The 24,975-nt window shown below is 37.1% G+C and overlaps 2 protein-coding genes across 2 annotated transcripts; both read left to right on the top strand.

Annotated features, from left to right (window-relative positions):
* Positions 1-2,207: 2,207 nt before the first annotated feature.
* Positions 2,208-16,693, top strand: LOC122091561 (derlin-1). The gene is made up of 7 exons (XM_042661574.1): positions 2,208-2,418; positions 12,070-12,205; positions 14,666-14,739; positions 14,901-14,994; positions 15,147-15,275; positions 15,375-15,535; positions 16,259-16,693. Exons 1-7 carry the CDS (start codon positions 2,402-2,404, stop codon positions 16,365-16,367), a joined length of 720 nt encoding a protein of 239 aa, XP_042517508.1. The 5' UTR covers positions 2,208-2,401; the 3' UTR covers positions 16,368-16,693.
* A 4,166-nt stretch (positions 16,694-20,859) lies between these two features.
* Positions 20,860-24,579, top strand: LOC122070691 (profilin-1-like). Its single transcript, XM_042634898.1, has 3 exons — positions 20,860-21,113; positions 22,081-22,218; positions 24,222-24,579. The coding sequence occupies exons 1-3, from the start codon at positions 20,982-20,984 to the stop codon at positions 24,354-24,356; spliced, it is 405 nt and encodes a 134-aa protein (XP_042490832.1). The 5' UTR covers positions 20,860-20,981; the 3' UTR covers positions 24,357-24,579.
* Positions 24,580-24,975: the final 396 nt, after the last annotated feature.

The raw sequence follows: 24,975 nt of genomic DNA, 5'->3' as shown, positions 1-24,975 counted from the left end.
TGAGGTCTCAACCCATCCCTATATATTAAGTACATAATAATATAAATATGTTAATAATCGTAAATAGGTACTTATAGAAACAAGGTCTACAACAAGTTTTTCATTTTCCACAATCTACATATATACAAAAACCCTAATCTTTCATCTTTGTAATGCATCAAGATAAAGCAACCAAGAAACCAATAGTACTGGACTGGACTGGATTCGGTTAAGCCCAGCCAATCAGGGTCCATCAGGGATGGATTGGGTTTGACTAAGCCCAATAGGGTTGGGCCTAGACACCTAGGGCTGGGTTGAGCTTGGATTGAGTAAAGAGACCTTAGGATTTGACTGGGGTTTTAATTTGGCCCATTGACACCCCCTAGCCTTACCTTTACCCTTTTTGTGGGATGTACAAGGGATCATAAAGGGTAAAACTTGAGCAATGGCAAAGATGTTGGGCTAATCTGTGCTTGGGTTATGGGCTTGTGGCCCATGGATTGTGATGAATGCTTGGGTACATATGGTTATGAAAATGAAATGGGCTAATACATATGGGTTATGAATAATACTGTCAAATGCGATATGGGTTACACTGAAAGAAATCATTTAATTGTTCTCACCTGGCCAGTCATAATCTAGATCACCTGTGGGTAGGGGTGTCAATCAGCCGGTTTGGTCCAATTTTAATTAGGTCGAATCAGTTTCAATCCGGGACTAGGCCAGGTTGAAACCGACCAGTAAGTTAGAATACGATTTTGATTGGTTTTGTTTTGATCCTGTTCAGTTCTAAATTGCTTCGGTTTTCTTTAACAGGTTTGTGTTGATTTGATTCGGTTTCTGCCTGATTCGCTTTTGATTTTCCATATATTAAAAAAATGGAAAAAACAACTTTTTTCTTTTGGGGTTTTCTTGATTCTTTCAAGAAACAAGTTTATCGGTTTGGTTTTAGATTCGCTTTGTTTTCCGGTTGGTTCAACTTTACTGATTTCTAAAGATCCAAATCAGAAAGCATTCAATTTGGATCAGTTTGAACCATGGTTTTAGAGCACGATATCGGTAATCCTCAAAATCATTACCATATTGAAATGAATCACCCATATCGGATAGAAATATCCTTCTTTTTTTTTTTTAACCTCTGGTTCATACCATTCAATCAATATGGTATCAGCCAAGTATTGAAATCAAACACTTGTCAAACCAATATGGATAAGCCGATACAATAGCGATACACAGACCATGGGTTGAACCAATGCGTTCGGTCTAACCTGTTTGAGCTGGAATTTGACACCACTTCCGGTGGGTGACCTTATTCATCTCCCTATGGGTGTCAATTCTAGGCCCGCATCGGTAGGCCTGACCAAACCCAACATCTTTACTAGACTGGCCCGATTAATAAGCATGTCGGGCTTGAGTCCAACACGTTTATAAACAGGTAGTACATGGTGCAGCCGCCTAGACTGATGGGTGCCTGACCGGCCCGACATATTTACAAGCCCAACTTGAAACGACTAATTTAAGCCCAACCACTTTAATACTACTTGTATTTTTTTTATTTTTTTAATATTATTTGTATTTAATGCTAAGGCTGTGTGATATGTACAGTTGAGATGGTGGTGATTGTTATTTGAACATTCATCTTTTTCAAGCATAGTTTAATTGATTTAATTTTGCTCAACTTGAGTTGTGCAGGAATAGTTTAATTGATTTGAGTTCCACTATGTTAAAGACTGAGTACCTTAATAACTTAGCTGCTTCCATATTTGGCTTAATCCATTTTAACCATGGGATATTTTTTTGCTATGCCCATCTTTGCCTCATTTTATTCCTATTTCTTTCAAACGCATTTAAAAGACCAAGTTTAAAGAGGACCCGTTTGAAACCCATTTAAAGTTAAATAGGTCTATAGTTCAGTTAAAGTCTGTTTATGACAGCTCGATTAAAACTCGAGACTAACCGACTCGATTATCAATTGTATCATGCTCGCACTAACTAAGCCTATTTAGCTAAACGGATGTTTATGATGTAGCCCTAGAAATTGGCCGAGCCTGATTAAGCCCCACTGAGACCTACCGGCCCGACCTATTGACACCCCTACATCTCCCCATCCAAAATCCAAATTTCTAAATAGTGGTTACTGGCCCATTTTGGCTCTTTAAGGGTAGAGGACCGCGTGGAATCAGTGAGTCACCCATTTAACTTGGTCGCTGACATTGGCGCAAAGCGGCGTCTATGCGTGTGGTCCGTGTGGAAACAGAGGAAGCTTCTTGGCCTCTGGAGGTGTCCGAAAGCGTATAAAGTTAGGTTTAACGGCGTTTGTCACTGTTTGAATTCTTTTGATCGTTCTCAGCGAAAGCGTAGAGAGAAGAGAGAAGAGAGACAGAGAGATTCCTGATTGAGTTCTTTGGCTTCTGGTTCTACAATGTCTTCTCCAGCAGAGTAATTTCCTTCTCCAACTTATTCTTCTTCCTTCCCATCGTTGTTACTGATTCAAATTCTTACTGTTATTTCTTTCTTGGTCTTATGAGCAAATCTTTTGAAATCTATTCGCTGATGGGTCTTTGATTCTGAGCTCATAACCACAAATGAACATATTATATAGTGAGATGAATCTCTGTGTTGATCTTTCCTTACCGTTTCAGATTTGATTTGTTTTATTATGTTATTGATTCTTTCCTATTTATTTTGTTAGATGCTTGTTGTGGAGTTTCCCGTACCTATTGACCTTCTCTCGTAGGAAATGTTCCTGCTTGTATAGAGTTATTTAGTTCTACAAAGGTTTTCTTGTTTATCTCATCTTTCAAAACTTCAAGCTGAGGATTATAGGTTTCCATGTCACATTTCACTGTTTCATTATCCTCCTCCGCATGGAGTTATCTGCATTAACACCTAGTTAAGGCCTAGGCTGGTTGGATGTTTTTGGAAAGGTGGTTATCGTCTTCATTTTTTTTTTGTTGGTGTTATTCTCCATCTTTCCCTCTTGCTCATTAACGGTTTTAGTTGGGTAATGGATCTGTGGAGCGGTATAGGCTCTTTGTTTTCTTTTTAGGGCCTGTGGTTCAGGCAACTCTAGGTAACTCCAACTCACCCTCCCCCTCTCTGTATGGCGGCGGAAAATATCTGGTCAAATGGTTATAATATTAGCAATACTTTTTTTTTTTTTTTTTTTTTTGTGGATAAGACAAGCAGGAAGTAAAATCAAATTTGCCTACTAAAGATGGCTATCACATTGCCTACGGATTCATGGATGAGGATTTTAGTTGATTAACTTGAATGAGTCATGCAGCAACTGATGTCCATATCATAGAAGCAATAAGGCATGGCCTCATTTAGGCAATATCTATTTTACAGAAAGAAAAAAAAAATCAATAGTTTAGAGACTATCAATTGGAGCCTTGCTATACAATTGATCATCGGTATACAGTTAGTACTGTTCTTATGATTTCACTACTAGCTCTAATACAATTATCACGGTGAATGTTGTTGCTCTCATCAAATCAAATTATGCTGCACATACTCTATAAAAGTTGCTCCAATTGGAGAAATAAAGTAGACTTATGAGCTATTAGGGAGATCCTCACATTTTGTAATCTTCCATGAGGTAGTAGAGATGGACCTGCCAGCCCTTGGTTTTGTTTGCCTTTGTAGCCCTCCATTTTGTGTCGGGTAAAATTTTTGTTTTCTGTTTGTTTTAGTCAGGGTCCATATCATATTAAATATTGTTTTTTAATTTATTTTTCCTGTGGAAACAATTGGTTTTCTTTTTTGATTATTAAATAGCTTGATATGCATTAGGTTCTTCAACCCAAAGAAGGGTAGAGGGGCATTCCCACTTTTTATACTTTACCATGTAGTGGGCTCATTTTTTAGATGCTCCATCTCTTTCCATGATGATTATCTTACATCCTTCAGATATACAATGGGAGTGCATGTGTGCTTGCGTGTATGTGGGTGTGCACATTATGGATTAGGTAGCTTAGTCTTCAAGGTTGCCAAAGATTAATTTAATCACTAACCGACATTCCAAGTGTACTTATGAAATTATTGTGCTAGATTTAGAAACTTCGATCCTTTTCATTAAAAAAAGGTTAGAAACTCAGCCATACTAGATAGTTGGATTATTTTTCCTATTAGCTGAACCTTTGGGAAAGAAACTCCTGACTAGGAAGCGAATAATTGAAATCTCTCCAAACAATAAAGCAATGTCTTGAAATGGAAGAACCAAATCAATCCGACCTATACCATGGAACAATGGGAGCTCTAGACCTAACCAAATTCCAAGCAGAAGGGTAGAATTTCTTGAAGAATTGACCATCCAATAGATAACATCCACACTACCTCTAGACCTCGGACTAACATTCTGAAGCTTATCCCAGACCTCAATGAGAGAAACAGAGTTTCTAGGGCCTAGAAGCCATAGACCATGTCTAAAGATGGACAACACCGTAGCCAATCTTCTAGAGCCCTCATCATACCTGATTCTGTCACAATATTTTAGAATTACTACACCATCAAGATGCCAATTATCAAGCCAAAGCAATGTGCTAGAACCATCACTAATTGAAGATTGGATACGATAAAAAACAAGGTGCTGATATTTAAGAATCTTTTTCCAAACCTATGAAGAATCTATGGGGGATTGATACCATCCAGATGGAATCAAACTTCGAGTATCTAGAATATACCCAATTAACCCAAATACTCTCCTTTTTAGAAGCAATATTTCGGATAAGCTTAACAATCCCAACAATATTAGACTCCTTAACCCTACGAATACCCAAGCCTCCCTCTTTTTTAAGAAAGATAGATTTTAGCCCAACTCAAAGGGTGAAGAAATTTGGGATTATTGCCACCTTTCCAAAGAAAAGAGGACATAAGAGACTCAATTTTAGATGAAATAGAAGCCAGCAAACCAATAACCGCAGTCCAGTAGATATATGAGTTTTGCATAATTGATCTAATGAGTTCTAGTAGCCCAACAAGGGAGAGTAGTTTACTCTTCCAACGTTGAAGTCTCTTTCGAAGACTCTCTAGGATAGGAGAGCAATGATGGGTAGCAAGCTTAGAGGAAGTTTCATGTATGTGACAGTAGCTAAATGGTATCTAGAATTGATTTTAGAACCATTCAAGGGAACTCAGGAGTGGTGAACTGACCTATCTATGATAGGAGAGCAATTATATGTTGTGTGAAGCTTAATTGTGGCCCCAAAAATGTATATGTAAGGTTGATTGTAGCTAAGATATCATTATTGAGATGGATGAAAGGAAGGACTAGGAAGTAACCCGAAACCGAAACCGAAACCGAAACCAGTTTCGGATCGAATAACTAAAACCGAAACGAACCAAAGTAAATAGAATATGATTACAATCCGGAAATAGCGAACAAAACTGAGGTGGAACTCTGCTACTTTCCAGTTTCTGAATAGTAACCGGTGGTTAGAACTGAAATCGAACTGAATTTGGGTACCAATATATTATAGTATATTAATTTATTAGTGGGCGAGCCTATGTTACAATGGTTAAGTTGCACTATTGCAACATGTTGGTCATAGGTTCAAAACTTGGAATCACCTCTCCTGCAAGGCATGGGGTAAGGCTGTATACATTTGCCCCTCCTATACCCTGTAGTAGCGGGAGCCTCGTGCACTAGGGTGCCCTTTTTTTTCTTAATATATTATAGTATACGAATACACTTGATATTATATAATATATGTGTGTATATATATATATTAATTACTAACATTAGTTTTAGATTTTATAATGCTACTATATTATAGTAGATATATACAATAAAATGCGTATAGGAATTGGAACCGAACCATGTAAGAACCAAAATTGGGAACCGGAAAGGAACCGGAACGGGACAGGTTCGGAATGAGTATTGACTTTCAAAATCGAGGCGGTGCTTCGTCTGGTTCTGGATCACACCTATATTCCCTAGAACTGAACAAAAACTAAACCGAATACTTGGTTTTGGACCGATTTACACCCTTACTAGGAAAGATATCAGAAGTGAGAATAACATTCAAGGGAACTCATGAGTGGTGTAAATAGGATACAAGATGAAGGAAGGTCATTTGAGATGGTTTGGACCTGTGCATAGAAGACCAATGAATCCACCTATTAGGAGTGATATAGTAGAGGTTGGAAGTGTTGAGTGGTGAGAAAAGACATCAATACTTGTTAATTGCATATAATGGCTTTGAATGATATAGAGGATGATGTGTTACATAGAGGTGCATCCGGAGTGTTGTGTGATTGACGTATTCCTTTAAAACTTAAAGAAAATTTTATTGGATAGTCATACTACCAGCTATGAAGTGTGGTGTGGAATGTTGGCCAGTTAAGAAGAATCATATCGATAAACTCTGTGTAATGGAGATGAGGATGTTGAGATGGATGAGTGGCGAAAGTAAGGAATGACCATATTAGAGCTGATTTGGGAGTAGCTCCAATTCATAATAAGCTATGAGAAAGTTAAGATAGGTGTCACAATGAGAGGGTTTGTCCCTATCATGGTTAATTGTTGTCTTTTTCTTTGTTTATTATTTCCTAGTTAGTCTAGACTTGGGTTAGTACTTTGTTAAATTAGTTAGATTAGGACTTTTATTTTCTATTTCCACAAGGTCTGTAATTGTAATGTTATTGCTTTTGATTATTATAAATACACAATGAGGTGGACTGCCAAGCTATCGGCTGTTAGTCTCTCTTGCAGTCTCTCCTCTTCTTCATCATTTCTTTCTCTCTTCTCTTCTCTCTCTAGTTGCAAATACTGGTTACAGATCCTTGGTATTGTCACATGGTATCCGAGCTGTAACCAGTACTTGATTCTCTCCTTGATTTTCCATTGTAAGAAAACCCTAGTTCATAAAAGAAGAGGATCTAGGGTTTCTTATATTGAGAAAATTCAAGTATTTGATGAAGGTCATACCTGAAGATTTAAGCTAATCGATATCCCCTTGCTACTTTTGTTACTGCTGATTCACTCAATCGGTTGCTGATATGTTGCTGATATATCGTTGATGTCGTATGTTGGTAGTGTCTTTTTTATTTTTTGGCTGCTACTGCTCTGATCAACTAGGGTATGGTCTTCATACAAGACGATACTAGGGTATGTTTCTGGTTCTTTTGCTATCAGAGGAGATTGAACTAGGGTTTTAATTGATTGTTGCTGCTGAAACCTCTAATCGATTGCTTGGTACTACTCGATCCTTCCATCCCCCTTGGTTCTTGACAGGGAGTTCTTCCCCCTTGGTTATCACCTTGAGTTACAGAAGTTATCTTCTTCGCTATCGGTGATGTTGGGATCTCCCTGTTCTAAAGTTCTTATGCTGTGCAGTTAATTCCAGCCATTTTTAGGCCTTTGATTCCTTAAACTTTTGGTTTGTTTTCCGACAATACTTTTCATTTATTTTAATTCAACACCTATTTATATATCATCTTATTGCCAATTCAGTCCCTATTCTTTAAATAAGAATCCTTTTTTAGACCATACTCCTAATTTTTTTGTTATTCCCAAGTTTGCCCTTAATCTTTAATTCGTATTTCCTGTTGTATCCTTTCCTCAAGTCAATCAAGTGACCCTTTCCTGTTTGGTTATGCACGGTCATGCCATTCCATTTTTAACTTTGATATATTTACCAAATGCCATTGCCTTTTTAATTCTTGAAGTATTACTGTTTGGTATATTTGCTTGGATGCTCCTATACGTGTTGTCTAAATTTATAGAATTGCCATTGGGCTTATACAACAACAACAAAAAACATAGCATTATCCCGACTTTATGGGGTCGGCTACATGGATCCATGCAAAACAAAATAGAGAATAAAGGGTTCAAACAGAAAATTGGGAAAGGACAAGACGAAAAGATGAGAGTAGATAGATGAGAAAGAGACACAACCCAACAATTCAGGAGAATCTCAGCTAAATGGGGTCAGCAACATGGATCTTAGCCCTCCAATAGGCTCTATTCAAGGTCATACTTGGGACAAGGCCGAGAGTATGCATATCATTCCTCAGCACTTCGCCTATGGTCATTTAGGCCTATCCCTAGCTCTTTTAAGTCCTTCAAACTGAATTAAATCACTCTTCCTTACTGGGGCTTCCTCAAGCTTCCTTTGAACATGGCCATACCACCTCAAACGTCTTTCACAAAGCTTGTCATTGATGAGGCAACTCTCAAGTCAGCTCTAATATGCTCATTCCTTACTTTATGCGTCTTAGTTTTGTCGCGCACCCATCTTTTAACATCTTCATTTCAACTACACATAGCTTCTTCTATATGGCACTTCTTAATTGTCTAACATTCCGCCCCATACATCATAGCTGGTTGCACCATAGTCCTATAGAATTTTTCCTTCAGCTTTAAAGGGATACACCGGTCACATAACACTCCGGATGCATCTCACTTCATCCAATAATAACAACATCCAAAACCGTATCCCAACTTAATGGGGTTGGTTACATGGAGATTCCAAGCAAGGACGAGTGCAAGGATCCATGCAAAAAGATTGATGGGTTGTGGCTAATTATAATAAGTGCGGCTGTCAACCTGACGCATCACTACAAATCAGCCATAGGCTTATAACAATAAACATGTAGATCAGTCAAGATATCTTCACTTCATCCATCCCACTTTAATTCTTTATGAAAATGTCATCTTGTATGTCACCATCTTTATTTATGGTTGACCCCAGATATCTAAAATATTCATTTTGTGGAATCTCTTTCTTCAATTTTCACTATTTCATTATCCATCGTAGAATGGTTAAACGGACACATCATAGACTCCATCTTCGATCTATTAATCTTAAAACCTTTTGTTTCCAAGGTAGATCTCCATGGCTCCAACTTAACGTTAATCCTTGCTTTAGTCTCATCCACTAAAACGATGTCATCGGCAAAGAGCATTCCATTGGGCTTAGATATTTTCCATATTATTGCTTTGGTGAACCCAAGATCACATTAGTATGGGACTTGCAATTTTTTGATGATTAGTACTTGGATGGAGATTATTTCTACTGTGAGGGGATGAATTGGAGATTATTTTATTGGGATTTATTTGCTTGCTCTTGATTATTCGTTTTTGGAGTGATGGAATTCATACTCTGCGTTATTTTTCCATGTGTAATGCTACACGTGAGGGGGAGATTGGAGATTATTATTTGCTCAACACAGTAATCAATGATTGGACTTATTATCTACTCAAGATTATTTCAGTTGAAGATTTATTATTGTTAATCTGCTCGTGTCCTCAACCACAATTTGATCCATGAAGATGCTATTCAACAATAATGCAACTTATCTAGTTTACAACAACCTTATGTTGTCTGGTTCACTACAACCTTTATTGCAATATTATATGAGACCTCTATTTGGGGCTCAAGAGTGAGTCTAATCTTTACCAATCAGATCATCAATTATGTGGTCTTTACTCTTTAGTAATCACATAGTTGTTACTTGTTGGAGTGCATTCCTTCTGAAGGGCTTCTGGGGTAGCTGTTGGATGCTGCACATCATAATCCTCATTATGAAGATTACTACCTACCTTCCTTGGGAAGAGCTTTTTTTTTTTCTACTCTTGTTGCTGATGGTTGATGTGTTTGAGCTGATATAGCTACTAGATTATGATGATTGATTGAAGTTCTCTTTGTGTTCACTAGTGTCTGTGACTGCTACAAGACTGAAGCTGTTTTTTAATATTTATTCTTGTTGTTCCAAGTTGGAGCCTTTGATATGTATACTCCAGCTTGAGGGGAATGTTCAGATAGGTGTCACGATAAGGGGATTTTTTCCTATTGTGGTTAGTTGTCTTTATCTTTGGTTTATTATTTCCTTACTCAGGCTAGACATAGGCTAGTATTTTGTTTCCTAAATTAGTTAGATTAGGATTTCTATTTCTTATTTCTGCAAGGTCTTGAATTGTATTGTTATTAGTTTTGATTAATATAAATATACAATGAGGGAGCCTGCCAAGCTATTGGTTGTCAGTCTGTCTCTCTCTCTCTCTAGTTGTAGGTACTGTTTACAGATCCCTGGTATTGTCACAAAAGTCATTTGAGGTGTCATGGTCATATTCAACGGAAGCCTTTGAGTGCTCCAATATGGATGAGTGATAAAATTTAGATTGAAGAAACTAAAAGAGCCAGGAGCAAATCTTAAATAATCCTAGGAGAAGTGGTTAGGAAAGACATGCATAGTTTAGGCCTTGAATCAAAGTATGATCTCGAATAGAGCTGATTGGAGGGCATAGATCCATGTAACCGATCCATTTAGTTGGGATAAGGCTGAGTTGTTGTTTGTACTTATCATAAATGATTTAACCAGAGACATCCAAGATGAAGTTCCATGGTGTATGCTTTTTGTTGATGATATTGTTTTGGTGGATGAGACAAAACCAAGAATTAACTCCAAATTGGAGCTATGGAGATCAACCTTGAAATCAAAAAGTTTTAAGATAAGTAGAACGAAGACAGAGTATATGGTATATAACTAAAAGTTACACTTGGATGGATAATGAGGTGGTGAAAATTGAGGAGAGGAAGATTCCGCAAAGTAATTATTTTAGGTATTTGGGAACTATTATTAATAAAGGTGATATTGAGGATCATGTTTCACAAAGAATTAAAATAGGATGGATGAAGTGGAGAGGTGCGTTTAGAGTGTTTTGTGATTGACGTATTCCTTTAAAGCTTAAACGAAATTTAAGGCAGTTATATGACCAGCTATGATGTATGGTGCAGAATATTGGGCAATTAAGAAGCATCATATAGATAAATTAAGTGTAGCTGAGATGAATATGTTTAGATGGATGTATGGAAAAACTATGAAGGACAAAGTAAGGAATGGTCATATTAGAGCTGATTTGGAGTAGCTCCACATGTTAAGCTATGAGAAAGTCATTTGAGGTGGCGTTGCCATGTTCAACGGAGGCATTTTGATGCTCCAGTATGGAGGAGTGATTTGATTCAGATTACAACAACAACATCCAAAACCTTATCCCAACTTAATGGGGTCGGCTACATAGAATTCCAAGTAAGGACGAGCATGAGGATCCATGCAAAAAGATTGACGGGTTATGGCTAATTATAATAAGTGTCGGTTGTTAAATTGACGCACTACTACAAATCAGCCACAGGCTTATAACGACAGACTATAATAAGGTACCGACTGTCTACCTGACGCACCATATAGATTAGTCAAGCCAAAGCTTTCTACATGCATTATGTCCACCAAGGCAATCCATCACCCAACCTACTTTTATGAAAGGAGGAATGAGATAACAAATTCTTGACAACCCCGCTAAACACGAAAGTAACAACTCGAACACACAATTCTGCATTGAAAACTATGTAATCAACACACAAGTCCACATAAATCCAAGAATTTCACCTCTGATTATGAAATGCGAATGCCCCCGACTGTCCCTGTAAATCATTACTTCGATCCCGATGGCCAACGCAATAGGACTGAAATCCTATGATGTTATCCCATTATTTGATTTAGATTGAAGGGGCGAAGAGAAGGAGAAGCGATGAGGAAGACATGCATTGTATTAATTATGACCTCTAATAGAGCTGATTGGAGGGTAAGGATCCATGTAGCGGACCCCATTTAGTTGGGATAAGGCTGAGTTATTGTTGTTGTAATGATAGAAATGGCATTAGAATTCATGTGACCAAGAACAATTGGAAGTGTTAAGGCTTAGTGAGTTGAGCCTCTCTCCACCCTCCCCTTTTGGGTTTAGTTCCAAATTGCAAAATATCTGTGTACGTTACGACATCTGATTGTTTATGCCACTATTATTGCCATAAATATCCTCATGCCAATGGGTCACTATGACCTTGCTGTTGGCCAGGATATCATTTTTTCTAGCAATCATTCTAAATTGTGATGGTTTTCCTACAATGATTCCTTCTCCCTTGTGAGATTTGATAAACGTTTCCACTAATGCTGTTTACTCTTCTAATGTTTATCTAGGCACATTTTTATTAGCTGTTAACTTTGTGAGTAGGAATTTGTTGAACATTTAATCCTTCTTTTGGCTTATTGCTAACAACCATGAAACTGTTCTCTTTCACCTGGTTTCAGATTCTATAATTCACTTCCACCTATAACCAAAGCTTATGGGACCCTATGTATGTTGGCTACTACGGCATATCAATTAGGAATTTACAATCCTGCAAACATTGCGCTTGTTTACCCTCTAGTATTCTCGCGTTTTCAGGTTTGCATTTTCATCTCTGCAGATCTTGATATTTTTATTGAAGCATGATTTGAATATCATTAAAAATGTCGACTCACTTTCATAATTTGTAGTCACATTAAATATGTGTATTATATTTTTCTTGACAGTTACATATTCTATGTAAAATGAGTAAAAGCTAGTTTGGATGTTTTCGTTATAGTAAATACAAAGATCATGCTTTATGCAATCACTGCATTTCTCCTATCTCATTGACATCAACCTCATGTGTTATTACTTTATTTCTTTACATGTTCTTTTTAATTATCACATTGCACTTTGCTTACATTCTCTTTTTACCTAAAGGGTCATGCATGACATTCTTGCTTCATGTATTGCGTGAACTTTTCTAAATGACTGCATTTTTCACCTGATGTGGTGATGCACAATTTTGAAATTGCCACTGATGTAGATCAAAGGAGGAAAGAGAGAAGAAAGGCCAGCCCAGCCAGCCCACTCAGGCAGCCCAGCCAGCCAGCCATTGAACCAGCATCCCAACCAGCCCACTTGGCCTGGCCCAATTAGCTCATGGTTCTGTTTAGGGCTCGAAAACTGGGCTGGGTATTGACTGGCCTTTTTTCTCAGCATGTGTGGACCCTACTTGGGTGGATAGATCTGTTGGAAGATTTCTTATAGCTGCTGGAATATATTCTATTTTACCTTTTTAGCAAGTTTCTGAATTTTGCTGGTAGTTACTTTTATCCCAAGAGAGTAGTGCAACATAGTTAAATTTGTTTTCTAGAACTTTCTGATTTTTGGGAGTTGTTAAATTGTAAAAAGATCTCTTTCTATTTAGAAGAGTTTCCTTTTTATTGATGTGGCATCACTTATTATAAATAAAGGAGGGTGATTTCAGAACCCTAGGATTTTCACTCAAAAAAAGAAAAGTTGGCATGAGCAACCTTGGAGTGCGAGAAGCATTCTTGCTGTGAGAAGCATTGTTCTCTGGTGGGTTTCCAGGTTGGAGACAGGTGAGATGCCTTCTCTGCAGTAGGTGAGATATCTACATATCTTTTTTTCTCCTATCATCCTCTTTCTCTTGTTTCTACTATCATGGTCAGTTTCTTGATTCCAGATCTTCAGTGATATGGTTTCCTCACTTGTTCTGTCTATCGGATCACTGCAGTGTTGGTGAACTATACTCTTGTTTCTTCCATAGATTTGATCAATTACTTGTGTCCAGTTCTGATGCAGATGGCTTTTTATATTTCTGGTTGAATATAAGCCCCAGATCTTCTCCAAGTGACCTGAATATGCTGTTCAAAAGGGTCTGCAGACAAGCTTCACAGCTGCTCTCAATCTCTTGAATCGACCCCAAAATCCTGAGTTTCTAATTTTGATTCAGTGTTATCAAATTGTTGATCTTTGCTGCAGGACTTCCAATTTCAGTTTCTATTCTTTGGAGGTTTCTATTATTTTGTTTAGTTTCTGATTTCTGAGATACGAAACAACAACAAAGCCTTATGTTGTTGTTTTTCTGATTTCTGAGATCTATTTGCTAATTTCACTGGTTTCTAAATCTGTTTTGGGAAAGTTGCTATATTCTGGTCAGTCCCATAACTCCTAATCCAACATCCAACCATTGGATTGGACTCAAGTTTTAATAGCTTGATCCGCAGTCCATGGTGTCCTTCGACCTGGGTTACCACCGCATCAGATTGCTTCATTTTTTAGTTGTCTATAATCTTCCAGTTCTGGTTCAATTTCTGCCCTGTGATCCTGGTTTTCTTTGAGAAGCTTCACCAAAACTATTTGGTGCCCTATGATTCCGTCAGCCACACTTGTTTTCTCATTGAAAAACATCATAGACCTTGGGCAATAAACTACTATTTAAATTTAAGAAAATGGTTGTTTTTTGGGAAACCTAAATTTCACTATGCATTCTAATGTTTAGCACTTCACATCCTGCCAAGTGGTGGTACACCGGTACAGGTGATGTGATAAGAATGTTAAATGTAATCTAAGCATAGTGACATCCAAACCCCACCCACCACCCCCCCTTCAAAAAAAAAAAAAATCATAATTTTGTTAACTGACATCCATCACACCACTATCCTCCTTCCTCTGCCTAATATGATTCAATTCCAGAATATATATGCATCATTTTTTTTTAACTTCTAGACCTTAAGCATTTTGTTCGCTTTCTGGATATGGATACCTCTTTGACTGAAACTTTGGTAACTTGTTTTATGTTTTGCATTGACAGTAAAAAATATAAAAGAATAAATAAAAAATAAAAATAAAAAAGAAGAAGAAAAGAAAAGAACATCACACATGTGCATACTAAGGTTTCTCTTCACAAATTTTGGTTGGTATCTTGGCAATAATTACCATAGTTTCAGATTTCTGTATCTGAATGTTAATTCACCGTCTCCTTCCCCACTTTTGGTACCACAGCTAAGGTTGGTTACTAACTTTCTGTTTTTCTTGGCAAATTCTCAGTTGTGGAGGCTGTTTACTAACTTTTTCTTCCTTGGAAACTTCTCCATCAATTTTGGAATTCGCCTCTTAATGATGTAAGCATACAAAGTTATTATTCCTGCAAATATACTATATTATCCTATGCATCCTGAAGGATATTATTAGTACTTGCACATAACTGGAACAAGAAAACTTCATTATCCATGCTTGACACTCTTCTATGTTAAATTGTTAATCCATCCTTTTGATGTTGCAGAATAAGGTATGGGGTGCAGCTTGAGAATGGACCCTTTGAAAGACGTACAGCAGATTTTTTGTGGATGATGGTCTTTGGAGGCTTGTCATTGCTGGTATGTTCTCTGTCTGTTGAATGGTCTGCACTTTCACAAGGCTGAATACTAGACTCATATTTATATGCTTTCTGAGTTTTAGTTGAATATGTTTATCAGTGGACTGAATTGTCATCTCTTTCTCCTGTGTTACCTGAACGTGGATCTTTTAGGTGTTGTCAGCCATTCCCCTGTTATGGTCTCCTTTCCTGGGGATATCGTTGGTGTTCATGCTTCTCTACGTCTGGAGTAGGGAGTTCCCAAATGCTCAAATCAGTATATATGGACTTGTCACGCTTAAGGTATTTCACTAGTACGCCTCCATTATTTTTGTCTCCAAGAATAACATTAGATTACTGTGCTCTTGATCTGTTTTAATTACCATATTTACTGGCTTACAGGCATTTTATCTCCCTTGGGCAATGCTTGCTTTGGATGTTATTTTTGGGTCTCCTCTCACACCAGATTTATTGGGAATCATAGCAGGACATCTATATTACTTCTTAACGGTGCTGCATCCACTTTCTGGTGGAAGGAACATATTGAAGACTCCCATGTGGGTGTATCCTTGTTCATTTCCTTTCAACATATAACCCAAGCTCTTCCTTTTTCCCCGTCTCTAACCTGTTAGATTCTGGCATTTGCTAATTAGCCTTTTCTACTATCTCCACCTTATGGGCATACACATGGCAATGGACACAGGTGAGAATACCGAAGTTGAGCCAACGGGATGATCCTACTCATCTAATTAATAGTTTTAACATCCAGATAGAAAATTTTTAGGAGATCTTCTACATGATGTTGCGCCTAACTCCATTTTTCTTGCAGCCAAGTTATTCAAGTACAAACGTTGGACATTTTGCTTTGGTAATTTAGGATTCATGTTATCTTTATCATTGCTGCTGAAAGTATTTTCGTACATGATAATGGAGGATTGTAGGGGTCATTTCATTTATTTTTCAGAACACCAATTTGATATGTTAAACTTTTTAAAGGTTTCTGCATAAATATGAATGTTAAATGTGTTGAGTCCATTGTTCTGGAGGTGAATTTATTGAGACTAGTCATCATGTCAAGCCATTCTGTCTCCTGGTCTCTTTGGGCAGTCTTCTCCTAACATCTAGATTTGCCCCAGGGTCGACCCCTCAGATTGAAATTGTATTTTCTGGTCGGAGTGTATTGTGATTGCAACCCTAGTCTCTTTGTCATTAAATTGTGGAGTCCAGGGTAGGTATTTAATTAGAGTGGTTGCTTTCTGTGGAAATTCCTTAATACAGCTACATAGGCATAAACTTGTTGCTCGTTGGGGGCTAGGATCACAGCCGAATACAAATGCTCAGCGAGAAAGAACATCTGGTGCAGCTTTCAGCGGGAGAAGTTATCGGCTGAATTGATAGAACCATTTCCTCCTGCTTTGGCTGATTTTTACTGATTTAGCTTAGCTGCAATCACTTTTTTCCTGACGACGTTGCTGACAAGAGGAACGAAGCCTTCATTGCAGGGAAGGGGGAGAAGAAACATGAAAGCTCTTGAATGGATGGTAACGATGCACTCCCTTTTTGCTTTCTGTATGACATTAAACAGTCATTATTGATGGATCCTTATTTGTTCTTTGTTGGGTATGTGGGAAATTATCATTCAGATTCTGGTCATGCACAATGTAAAGTCAATATACTCTGATTACATCTTCCAAATTGATCTTCATGTAACATTAATTTCATTCTCTTTTTTTTGGTGATAATTATCATGGTTTAATCGGGGGTGGGTTGGGGTGGGGAGAATGAGAAGTGACAAAGGGGGCGGGGGGATGGGGGAGATTGTGAGAGGGTATATACAGTGAAATAGGGCATACCGGCATGCTAAGTGGAGTGTAGAACAAAGCTTTTTTTTTTATCTTTTTTTCTCTCTCTCTAGGGGTGGAGTGTAGAACAAAGCTTTTAAGCTTTTGACATTTTAGTTACTTTAGAAAATAAACAAAGTATATTAAATTTGCTTGGCTTGGTAGTATACTAAGGAGCAACGTTGTTGCAGACTAATGATAAATTTGGGATTGCTAAATATGATGATGGGTTTGTAGGAATGATCAATTGGTTGGCTAACCAGAGCTAGGGTTGATAAGTTGAGTAGAGTAGTTTCTCATGTCTGTGATGAACAATCTATTTCTCTTTTTTTTTTTTAATTTAATTTTATTTCTTTTTCATTAGGAAAAAAAAAGAAGCAATGTTAGGAGGATCCCATGATCAGATATCTAGCTGGCAACTTACCATTGATTGGTCAACTACATTATTTAGTTCTCAATTTTATCATTTAGCTTATCATTTGTAATAAATAAAATGAAAAAAAGGACTCTCTTCGAGAGTGTAGAGGCTACGGCTAGACATAGAGACCAAAAGAATGATTGTCCTATCCCATGAAAGATGGAAATATCCATTTCATGGGATATCCACTCTATTAATGCTTAGGTGCAAGAGTCATGCAACTAAGCAGAAAAATCTTTCCAAAATCTTTCCCTAAATAAAAATCTAAAAATTCCAAATGTCATTATTCAATTGGGTGGTTATCTATTTAGTAAACCCTTGGGGTCTTCCAATTGTATTCCTTAGACAATTGTCGTCCAATTCGAGCAGTTTCTTTGACATTGACAATGTGGGACAATCAGAATCATCACCATCCTCATCATATTTGTAGAGATTTATTATTATCTTTTGGATCAAATGGATATGCGGCATATGCCATCTTTAAATAATGAATTCTGGAAGCTAATCGCTCAAGCTTGGATTGCTTTAATTTGACCTTTCCAAGAATTTACAATTGTCAGTGTGGAGTTTAGAAATATTTGAACTTTGGGATCGATAACTTGGATCTTATTTCTGAAAAAATAAAGATTTCAATCTTAAGTTATACATATCTTTCTTCACACACTTCTTCTATAGTTATTTTAGGTCTACTATTAGGTATTTTTTAGCTTTTCCAATTTGCAATAAGTTATTTCTCCGTATAAGAGCATTTAAGGGCCTCCGTTGCACATAATCATGCCACCTTACATGAGTTTCTCCCAACTTATAATGAATATGGGCAACACTAAACTTAATTTGCTTTAATTCATTCATTTTGTATTTTATTTTTTCCAGTTTTACACTCATTCACCGCGACATTTTCATTTCAATTATATTAAGTTTGTTTAAATGCTTTTTTTCATTACCCCACATTTTAGTCACATATATCATTGCAAGCCATATAACTATTCTATGAAATATAATTATTCTATGAAATTTTCATTGAATTTTAAAGAAATACATTAGTCACATAACACTTCAAATTTTTATCATCTCACTCTTAGTCTTATTGTTACTAAAGTTAAACATTATATACTTAATTTTGGTTCTACCCTTAAAATTTTTTTTTATTTCAAGGTTGATCTCCATAAATCCAACTTTACATTTATTTCATCTACTAAAAACAATATCATCTGCAAAAAGCATACACTAAGGGATCTGATTTTGAATGTCTCTAGTCAACTTATCCATGATTAATGCAAGCAAATACAGGTTAGAGCTGAACTTTGGTGTAATCCAATTGTTATTGGGAAGTCATTACCTTGTCTTCTCATAGTTCTTTTGCTAGTTACTACATCACTATACATATCTTTAATAATGTCCACATATTTACTTGAACATGTTTCTTCCCTAAAACTTCTCAAATTATTCTATCATAAGCTTTTTTTTTTTTTTTTTAATTCAATAAAGACCATTGGAAAATCTTTCTTCTATGTTCTTAATCTTCCATTAGTCTCTTTAAACAAATAAAAATGAAGTAGTAGTTTCATGTAATTTTTCTCTTTTATTTTTATTTTTTATTTTGTAAAAGTTTTTTTACCTCAGCAAAACTAGTGAGCGTCTCTAGTTTGGCATCAGATTTTGTCACATGGAAATGTGATGCAGCAGTTTCAATTGTATGGATATCCAAGGAAATGATTTAGATTGATAGCATTATCAATGTTCATACTCAATTTCAGTTGCACATCCTCTTTTGTGTTAGTATATTCATTTTTTATTTATTTATTTTTTTTTTTAGGAAAAGGTTATATTTTTCAAGATTTTCAGATCTGTATTTTTCCACCTGGCTAACTTCATTTTGGTCAAGACTTGAGATGTTAACAGATCCCTTTAGCTTTACTTATCTATAAAATTTTAGTTCTATTTAACATATGATGTGAAAACCAAGAACCTAGTTCCACCCCACCCATGGTGAAAAGAGAATCTCTTAATCCATGGATTCTCGTAGTTGGATGGAACTCCAAGAATAGTACCAAAACATTTTGGACTTCCAATGGAAACCCTGAAGTCCAAAATGGCTAGATTCTTCTCACTCATGGTACCTTAGTATCTCAAGAATCTGGATTAGAAATTCCATAATTTTTTTTTTCTTGAACAATGTTTCCCTTCAAGTCATCCTTCACCATGAACGCTAGTACTAGCAGATTCAACTTCTTCAATAAAGAATAGAATTCCTTAAAAAAAAATAAAAAAATTGTTTTCTATGAGGTATTGTGGTCCTACACGCAAACACATAAGTGGAAGAAATGATCAGCTCACCTCCATGAAATGGTAAATGACCCTTTTATTGATATACTTCCTTATGCGTTACCATTGGCCCTCACACGTGCATAAGAGCCGCATCCCCTCCCACATATTATTATTATTAATAATAATAAGGGCAAAGGAATATTAACCCTCTGGTATAGGTACACATCACTATCTAGGTCAATGGGAGTATGTGTGGGATAGTGGGAGCATCTTCAGCGTAAGGGCACCTCCTGTGTCTTGACGCAGACACACACAAGCGAATAGTGTTCTATCTAACTGTGGATCAGGTTCTCATACGAGAACCATTCTCGTATGATCTAATCCACAGTTCCACACAAATGGAATCCACCTCAGAATTTATCTTTGAATGAATTTTATCTATATAGATCAGACTTATATGAGAATGATTCTCTTATGAGGACCTAATTCGCTTTCGTTATACGCCGTAGAGGTTCACACACACAACCTTCCATTAGTCCCATGCGCTGGTATCGCCAACTGGCAGTGTTGTTTACCCATCATAATAATTACCCAAGACTCTAATCATGAGCCTAGCTTTATTTTGAGTTTCTATTGAAAGTCCAGCTAAGTCCCATGCATTATGATATTGCGATGCCACCACGTAAAGTGAATTTGGCACTTGGCAAAGGGGTCTGCTTTGGGTGGGACCTACTCCATGTGATATGGTAAGGTGTGATGGTCCCACGATGGTAGTCGTGGGACCCTTACCGTCCTTATTTGTGTGCGTTGTACTACCATGCTAGGCTAGCACTAATACTGACCGAACAACTAAAAAGTTGTCCTGTGGGTCCAGGATTTAGATTCCTTAAATAAATTTGAATCTAACGGTGCTTGTTGATCCAGGGTGGATAGAATATTGAATCAATTATGAGATGAAATTCCAATCCAACGGTTTTAACTGATGAAAGGCAGCCCCGGATCTCACAATGATCCTCTGCTGTACGGTATATTCTGAGACTTTTCATGACAGCCCTACGCCTCACCCAAGTGTGAATCGCAGATTGAACAAAATCATGACCCTTGATTTCTGTGGGGCCAAGTGATTATGAATATGAATCATTCACTTGAGAGGACGGAGTGGTGTGCACACAGAGGAAGTAAGGGGTAGTTTAGTAATTCCGATAAAAGCTTGTGTAATTATGGACCACGACGCAAGGATCTCTTCCCTTAAATAAAGGCGGACGTGAATGGCACTAATTCAATCGGGTTCAATGGACGGTTGAGTGAAGAGATCCATCATCGTCGCTTCTTCTTATTTCTCTCTATTTGCCTCGTCTCAAAGATCTATTTCCAATCTTCTATTTATTCAATTGAGAGAGATAGAGAGAGAAGGAACGAAACCACATTACCAGAGAAGAAAAACAAAAACCAGAGGAAGAAGAAAGCGCATCAGAGAAGACAATGTCGTGGCAAACTTACGTCGACGATCATCTTATGTGCGATATCGATGGCCAGGTCGGTCACACTCTCAAGGCCGCGGCCATCATCGGTCACGACGGAAGCGTTTGGGCTCAGAGCGCTTCATTCCCTCAGGTTCATTCATCTACCTCTCTCTTCTCCAGTGTTGACTTCATTTGATCTGCTTCATTTCTGAATTCTGATTGCTTATTGGTTTGATCTGCTCTGGTGGATTTGGTGGCGATATTTGTGTTTGATTTTAATCGATTGGATCATTGTCGTTTGGTTTGATTTCATCTGGTTTAGATCTCGGATTCATTTTCGCTCATTGAATAAAACTTTTTATTGTTCTATTTGATTCTTCCAATTTTGCTTTGTTGACGATCGTTCCCGTGGAAATGCATATCTCTAGTTTTTCAATTCGGATCGACGTTTTCAATTGATTGACTTGAACGAGGACCAATGTCTGTTATGAATCTCGTTGATTTGGAGATTTTGTTCTTGTTAAAATGATTCGGAAATGAAGGAGCTTATTGAAATAATTGAATTGAATTGAATTGAATTGGTTGGATTATCCAAATCTATGTTTGAGTTTCATTTAGTCTCCGGCATTTGTTGGAGATCTGTTTGAATTCGTTTCTGTAGCATCCATTACCATGATTTTTTGTTGGAGTAGTATTTGAGTTTCATGTATTAATAGCTTTGACTTATGTTTTCTATGAAATGCTTGATAAAGAGTTTTCCATTCTGGGTGCTATAATTTGTTGGGGTGAATGTAATTAATTCTTCTCCTTTGTGAAGGATCCAGCGCTAGTAGTACTAGTACTCTCATCTTAGGTTATGTGTCATTTACATTTCTCTCTTTTTGGTTGGAATTTGGTGAGAACACCATTTCCACTGTTTCACGTGATAATATATCCTAAATTTGTGAATTCCAACTACCATTGTAACACTCTTTGATTTTTATAGTAAAGACAGTTAATGGCTTTCTGCTTAATATTTCCTTTTTACATGATTCTTCCTTCTTATTTTGTGTGTGTGTGTGTGTGTTTGTTTGTTTGTTTGCACTCCCTGGTTCATTTTTTTGGTTCAATATTTGCAGTTTAAGACTGAGGAGGTCACAGGTATCATGAATGATTTTTCTGAACCCGGCTACCTTGCTCCTACTGGCTTATTCCTTGCGGGAACAAAATACATGGTTATCCAAGGAGAACCAGGAGCTGTGATCCGTGGAAAGAAGGTGATTGTCTCCTGATTCATATACCCTGATTTTCCCAGACCCTCCTTTTTTTGGTAATAATAAGTGATTCTGTTTCATCTGTGCATGAATATAACTAGTTTCTCATCTTTGATCCATGTACATACGTATGTGTGTCTTGCTTTTGATCTATATATATATATATATATATATATATTTTTTTTTTTTTCATGTGAATGCCTAATTAGTGACATTGAGCTCAAGATTGTACATTTCACCATAATGGTCTTTATGTGTGCTCATATTATTTTTCCCCAGGATTATATGTGGATGCATGTTCTTTGTATTTCTAATTGACATGTGACGGAACACATCAGGATGGTAAACGTGTGCTCCCTTTTATGTTGTGGAAAAAATAAGGTGCTCATTTTATTTTCCCTAGGCTTTTTTATGCATGCATGGTCTATGTATTACTAATTACTTACATGTGATGGAACACATCTAGGTCTAAAACATGTGCTCATTTATATGTTTGTTGAGGAAATTTAGCCCGAAGGTCCTTATCAAAGTCAGCTGCCTCAATTGGTTAACATTTTGCTGCCCCTGGATATATTTCATAGTCTTAATCTCTAGCTGTTATCTTAACTTGTTCATCGAGTATCTAGTGGCAAATTAAGTATGTACATAGAGCTAGAATTTTTTATTTGTTCATATCCAATTTTCATATGTTAATAGAAACCATCTTGCAGGATTTATATACTGTCCTCTCTCCCATCCACATTTCTTTCTTTGGGAATGTGTTTGGACATTTTTTTTGTTAGTTCTGCTGTACCTTTAACAGGGAAAGTTTCAGATGTGTAAGCTAACCAACATCATGATCATTGAACCTAGTAATTGTGCACCTTGTCCTAACCAGAAAACTCCCTCCCTCCCTCCCTCCCTCCCTCCCTCCCTCCCTACCTATTTGTTCTTGCTTGATTTCCTGATATTTTGGCTTCCATTTTATCTGTAGTTAAACAGTTGCAATCCTAGTCTTAGAAGATAGTAATTTTAGCACTTTTTGGGTCCTGACTTTCAACCCTACCCTTCCTTCTCTCATGCCAGAGTTCTTGATACCTTCCCTTCTACTCATATTTGGTTCTTTATTGAGTGAAGCAAAGATCAGCTCTGCCCCGTTGAGGCCCATAGGGCTGAGACCTGGTACACCCACTTGCTCACATGCTAAAAATGGTATATTAAAGCATAAGAGATGCTTTCACTGTTGCCTTTTTCCATATGAGCATACCTTTTCTAGTATCAAGCCAATTTTTTACCCAAGTTGCACTATCCTTAAAGGAGAGGACAGGTCTAGGATAAGACAATCAAGCTCATTCAAAAATTTCATTAGTTAAATATTTACAATTTTTCAGATGAAAACTATGATAACATAGGAGATATTGGAAAGTTAGAGAAAATTAAATATCTAAAACTATGTGATACATAAATTTGAGAAGAAACTCAGAGTCATTGTGCTTAGTTTTCTGGTAGCTTGATAGGAGACATCATGGTCATATTAGTATTATATTTTAGAATATTCAAATCCAAAAATTAAGAGGTACTACATTAAATAAAGAAAGGTATTTGGAAAAAATGTATTTCCTTTTATTTTTTCTTTGGCCGAGTCTGAATCAAAGAAACTTGGTTTGAACTTTGGTGAAGACACATACCTTCCTTGGGTTAGTATTCTTGAATCATGACCCAGTTAGGCATTGAAATTTGACTTAATTTGGTTACCGAGAGTCGGAACTTGTTTTCCAACCATGGTTTTAGGTGAAATTCAGGTGGCCATGGTCTTTGGTAGCCTTATGCTTGCTTCTGTTGGAGCTTATTAATAAAGCTTCACTGTCGGAAACTTTTGTGAGGCTACATTTTAGCAGAACTCATATCAGACGCTTAACACTTGTTAAGGCACAAATTAAGTTGGCTTTTTCTCTTTATAAAACATTGAACAACATTTATTGAGGAAAAGTACTTCGGATATATTGACCCATGCACTTTATTTGCAGGGATCTGGGGGAGTTACTATAAAGAAGACGAATCAAGCTTTAATTTTCGGTATCTATGAGGAGCCTGTGGCTCCAGGACAGTGCAACATGATTGTGGAGAGGTTGGGGGACTACCTCATTGATCAGGGCCTGTAGGTCTGGATTGCAATTGTGATCTAGTTTTTCCATTGAATGTAATTTTTGTCTATTTTCCCCTCCATTTTTAGCTTCTCTTGCCTTCTCTTTTTTCCATTGATTATGGGCTTGCATCTTCTTCCTTGATTAGATCATGTATTCGTTGTGAAGTTGTTGCAAACAATAACTGTGTGAGGACATAAGCATTTATTTGGTATCTTAGGATTGTTTGGTCTTTTATTCCCGCCATGTTTTATTGGTTTATGTATTCTTCTTCTTCTTTTTCCTCCTCCCCATTATTATTGGGGATACCATTGAGTTGCATGTTTGATTTGAAACTTTGATGTCCTTTCTTTCTTCATTTTTTTGGGGTAGATTACACTTAACCCCAAGGAGTAGCCGAGTTGGCAAGGGACCTTCACCTCGGGAAGCATGTGGTTCTAAGTTCGACTCCTCTTACTTCCTTGGGGTCACTCATATGTGGTGTTTAGTGTTCTTCATTACTTTCAATGAAAGTTGATACTTGTCGTTAGCCGAAAATGCCTATAAATGTTATGTTTGGCAACACTCTTTCTCCTCTTCGGGAGAGAGAGAGAGAGAGAGAGAGAGAGGGGAGGGTGGGATGCTTTTGGAGTAGGTA

The sequence above is a fragment of the Macadamia integrifolia genome, chromosome 2, assembly GCF_013358625.1.
Source record: "Macadamia integrifolia cultivar HAES 741 chromosome 2, SCU_Mint_v3, whole genome shotgun sequence".
Taxonomy (NCBI): Eukaryota; Viridiplantae; Streptophyta; class Magnoliopsida; order Proteales; family Proteaceae; genus Macadamia; species Macadamia integrifolia.
This window is presented reverse-complemented; position numbering and strand designations above follow the sequence as displayed.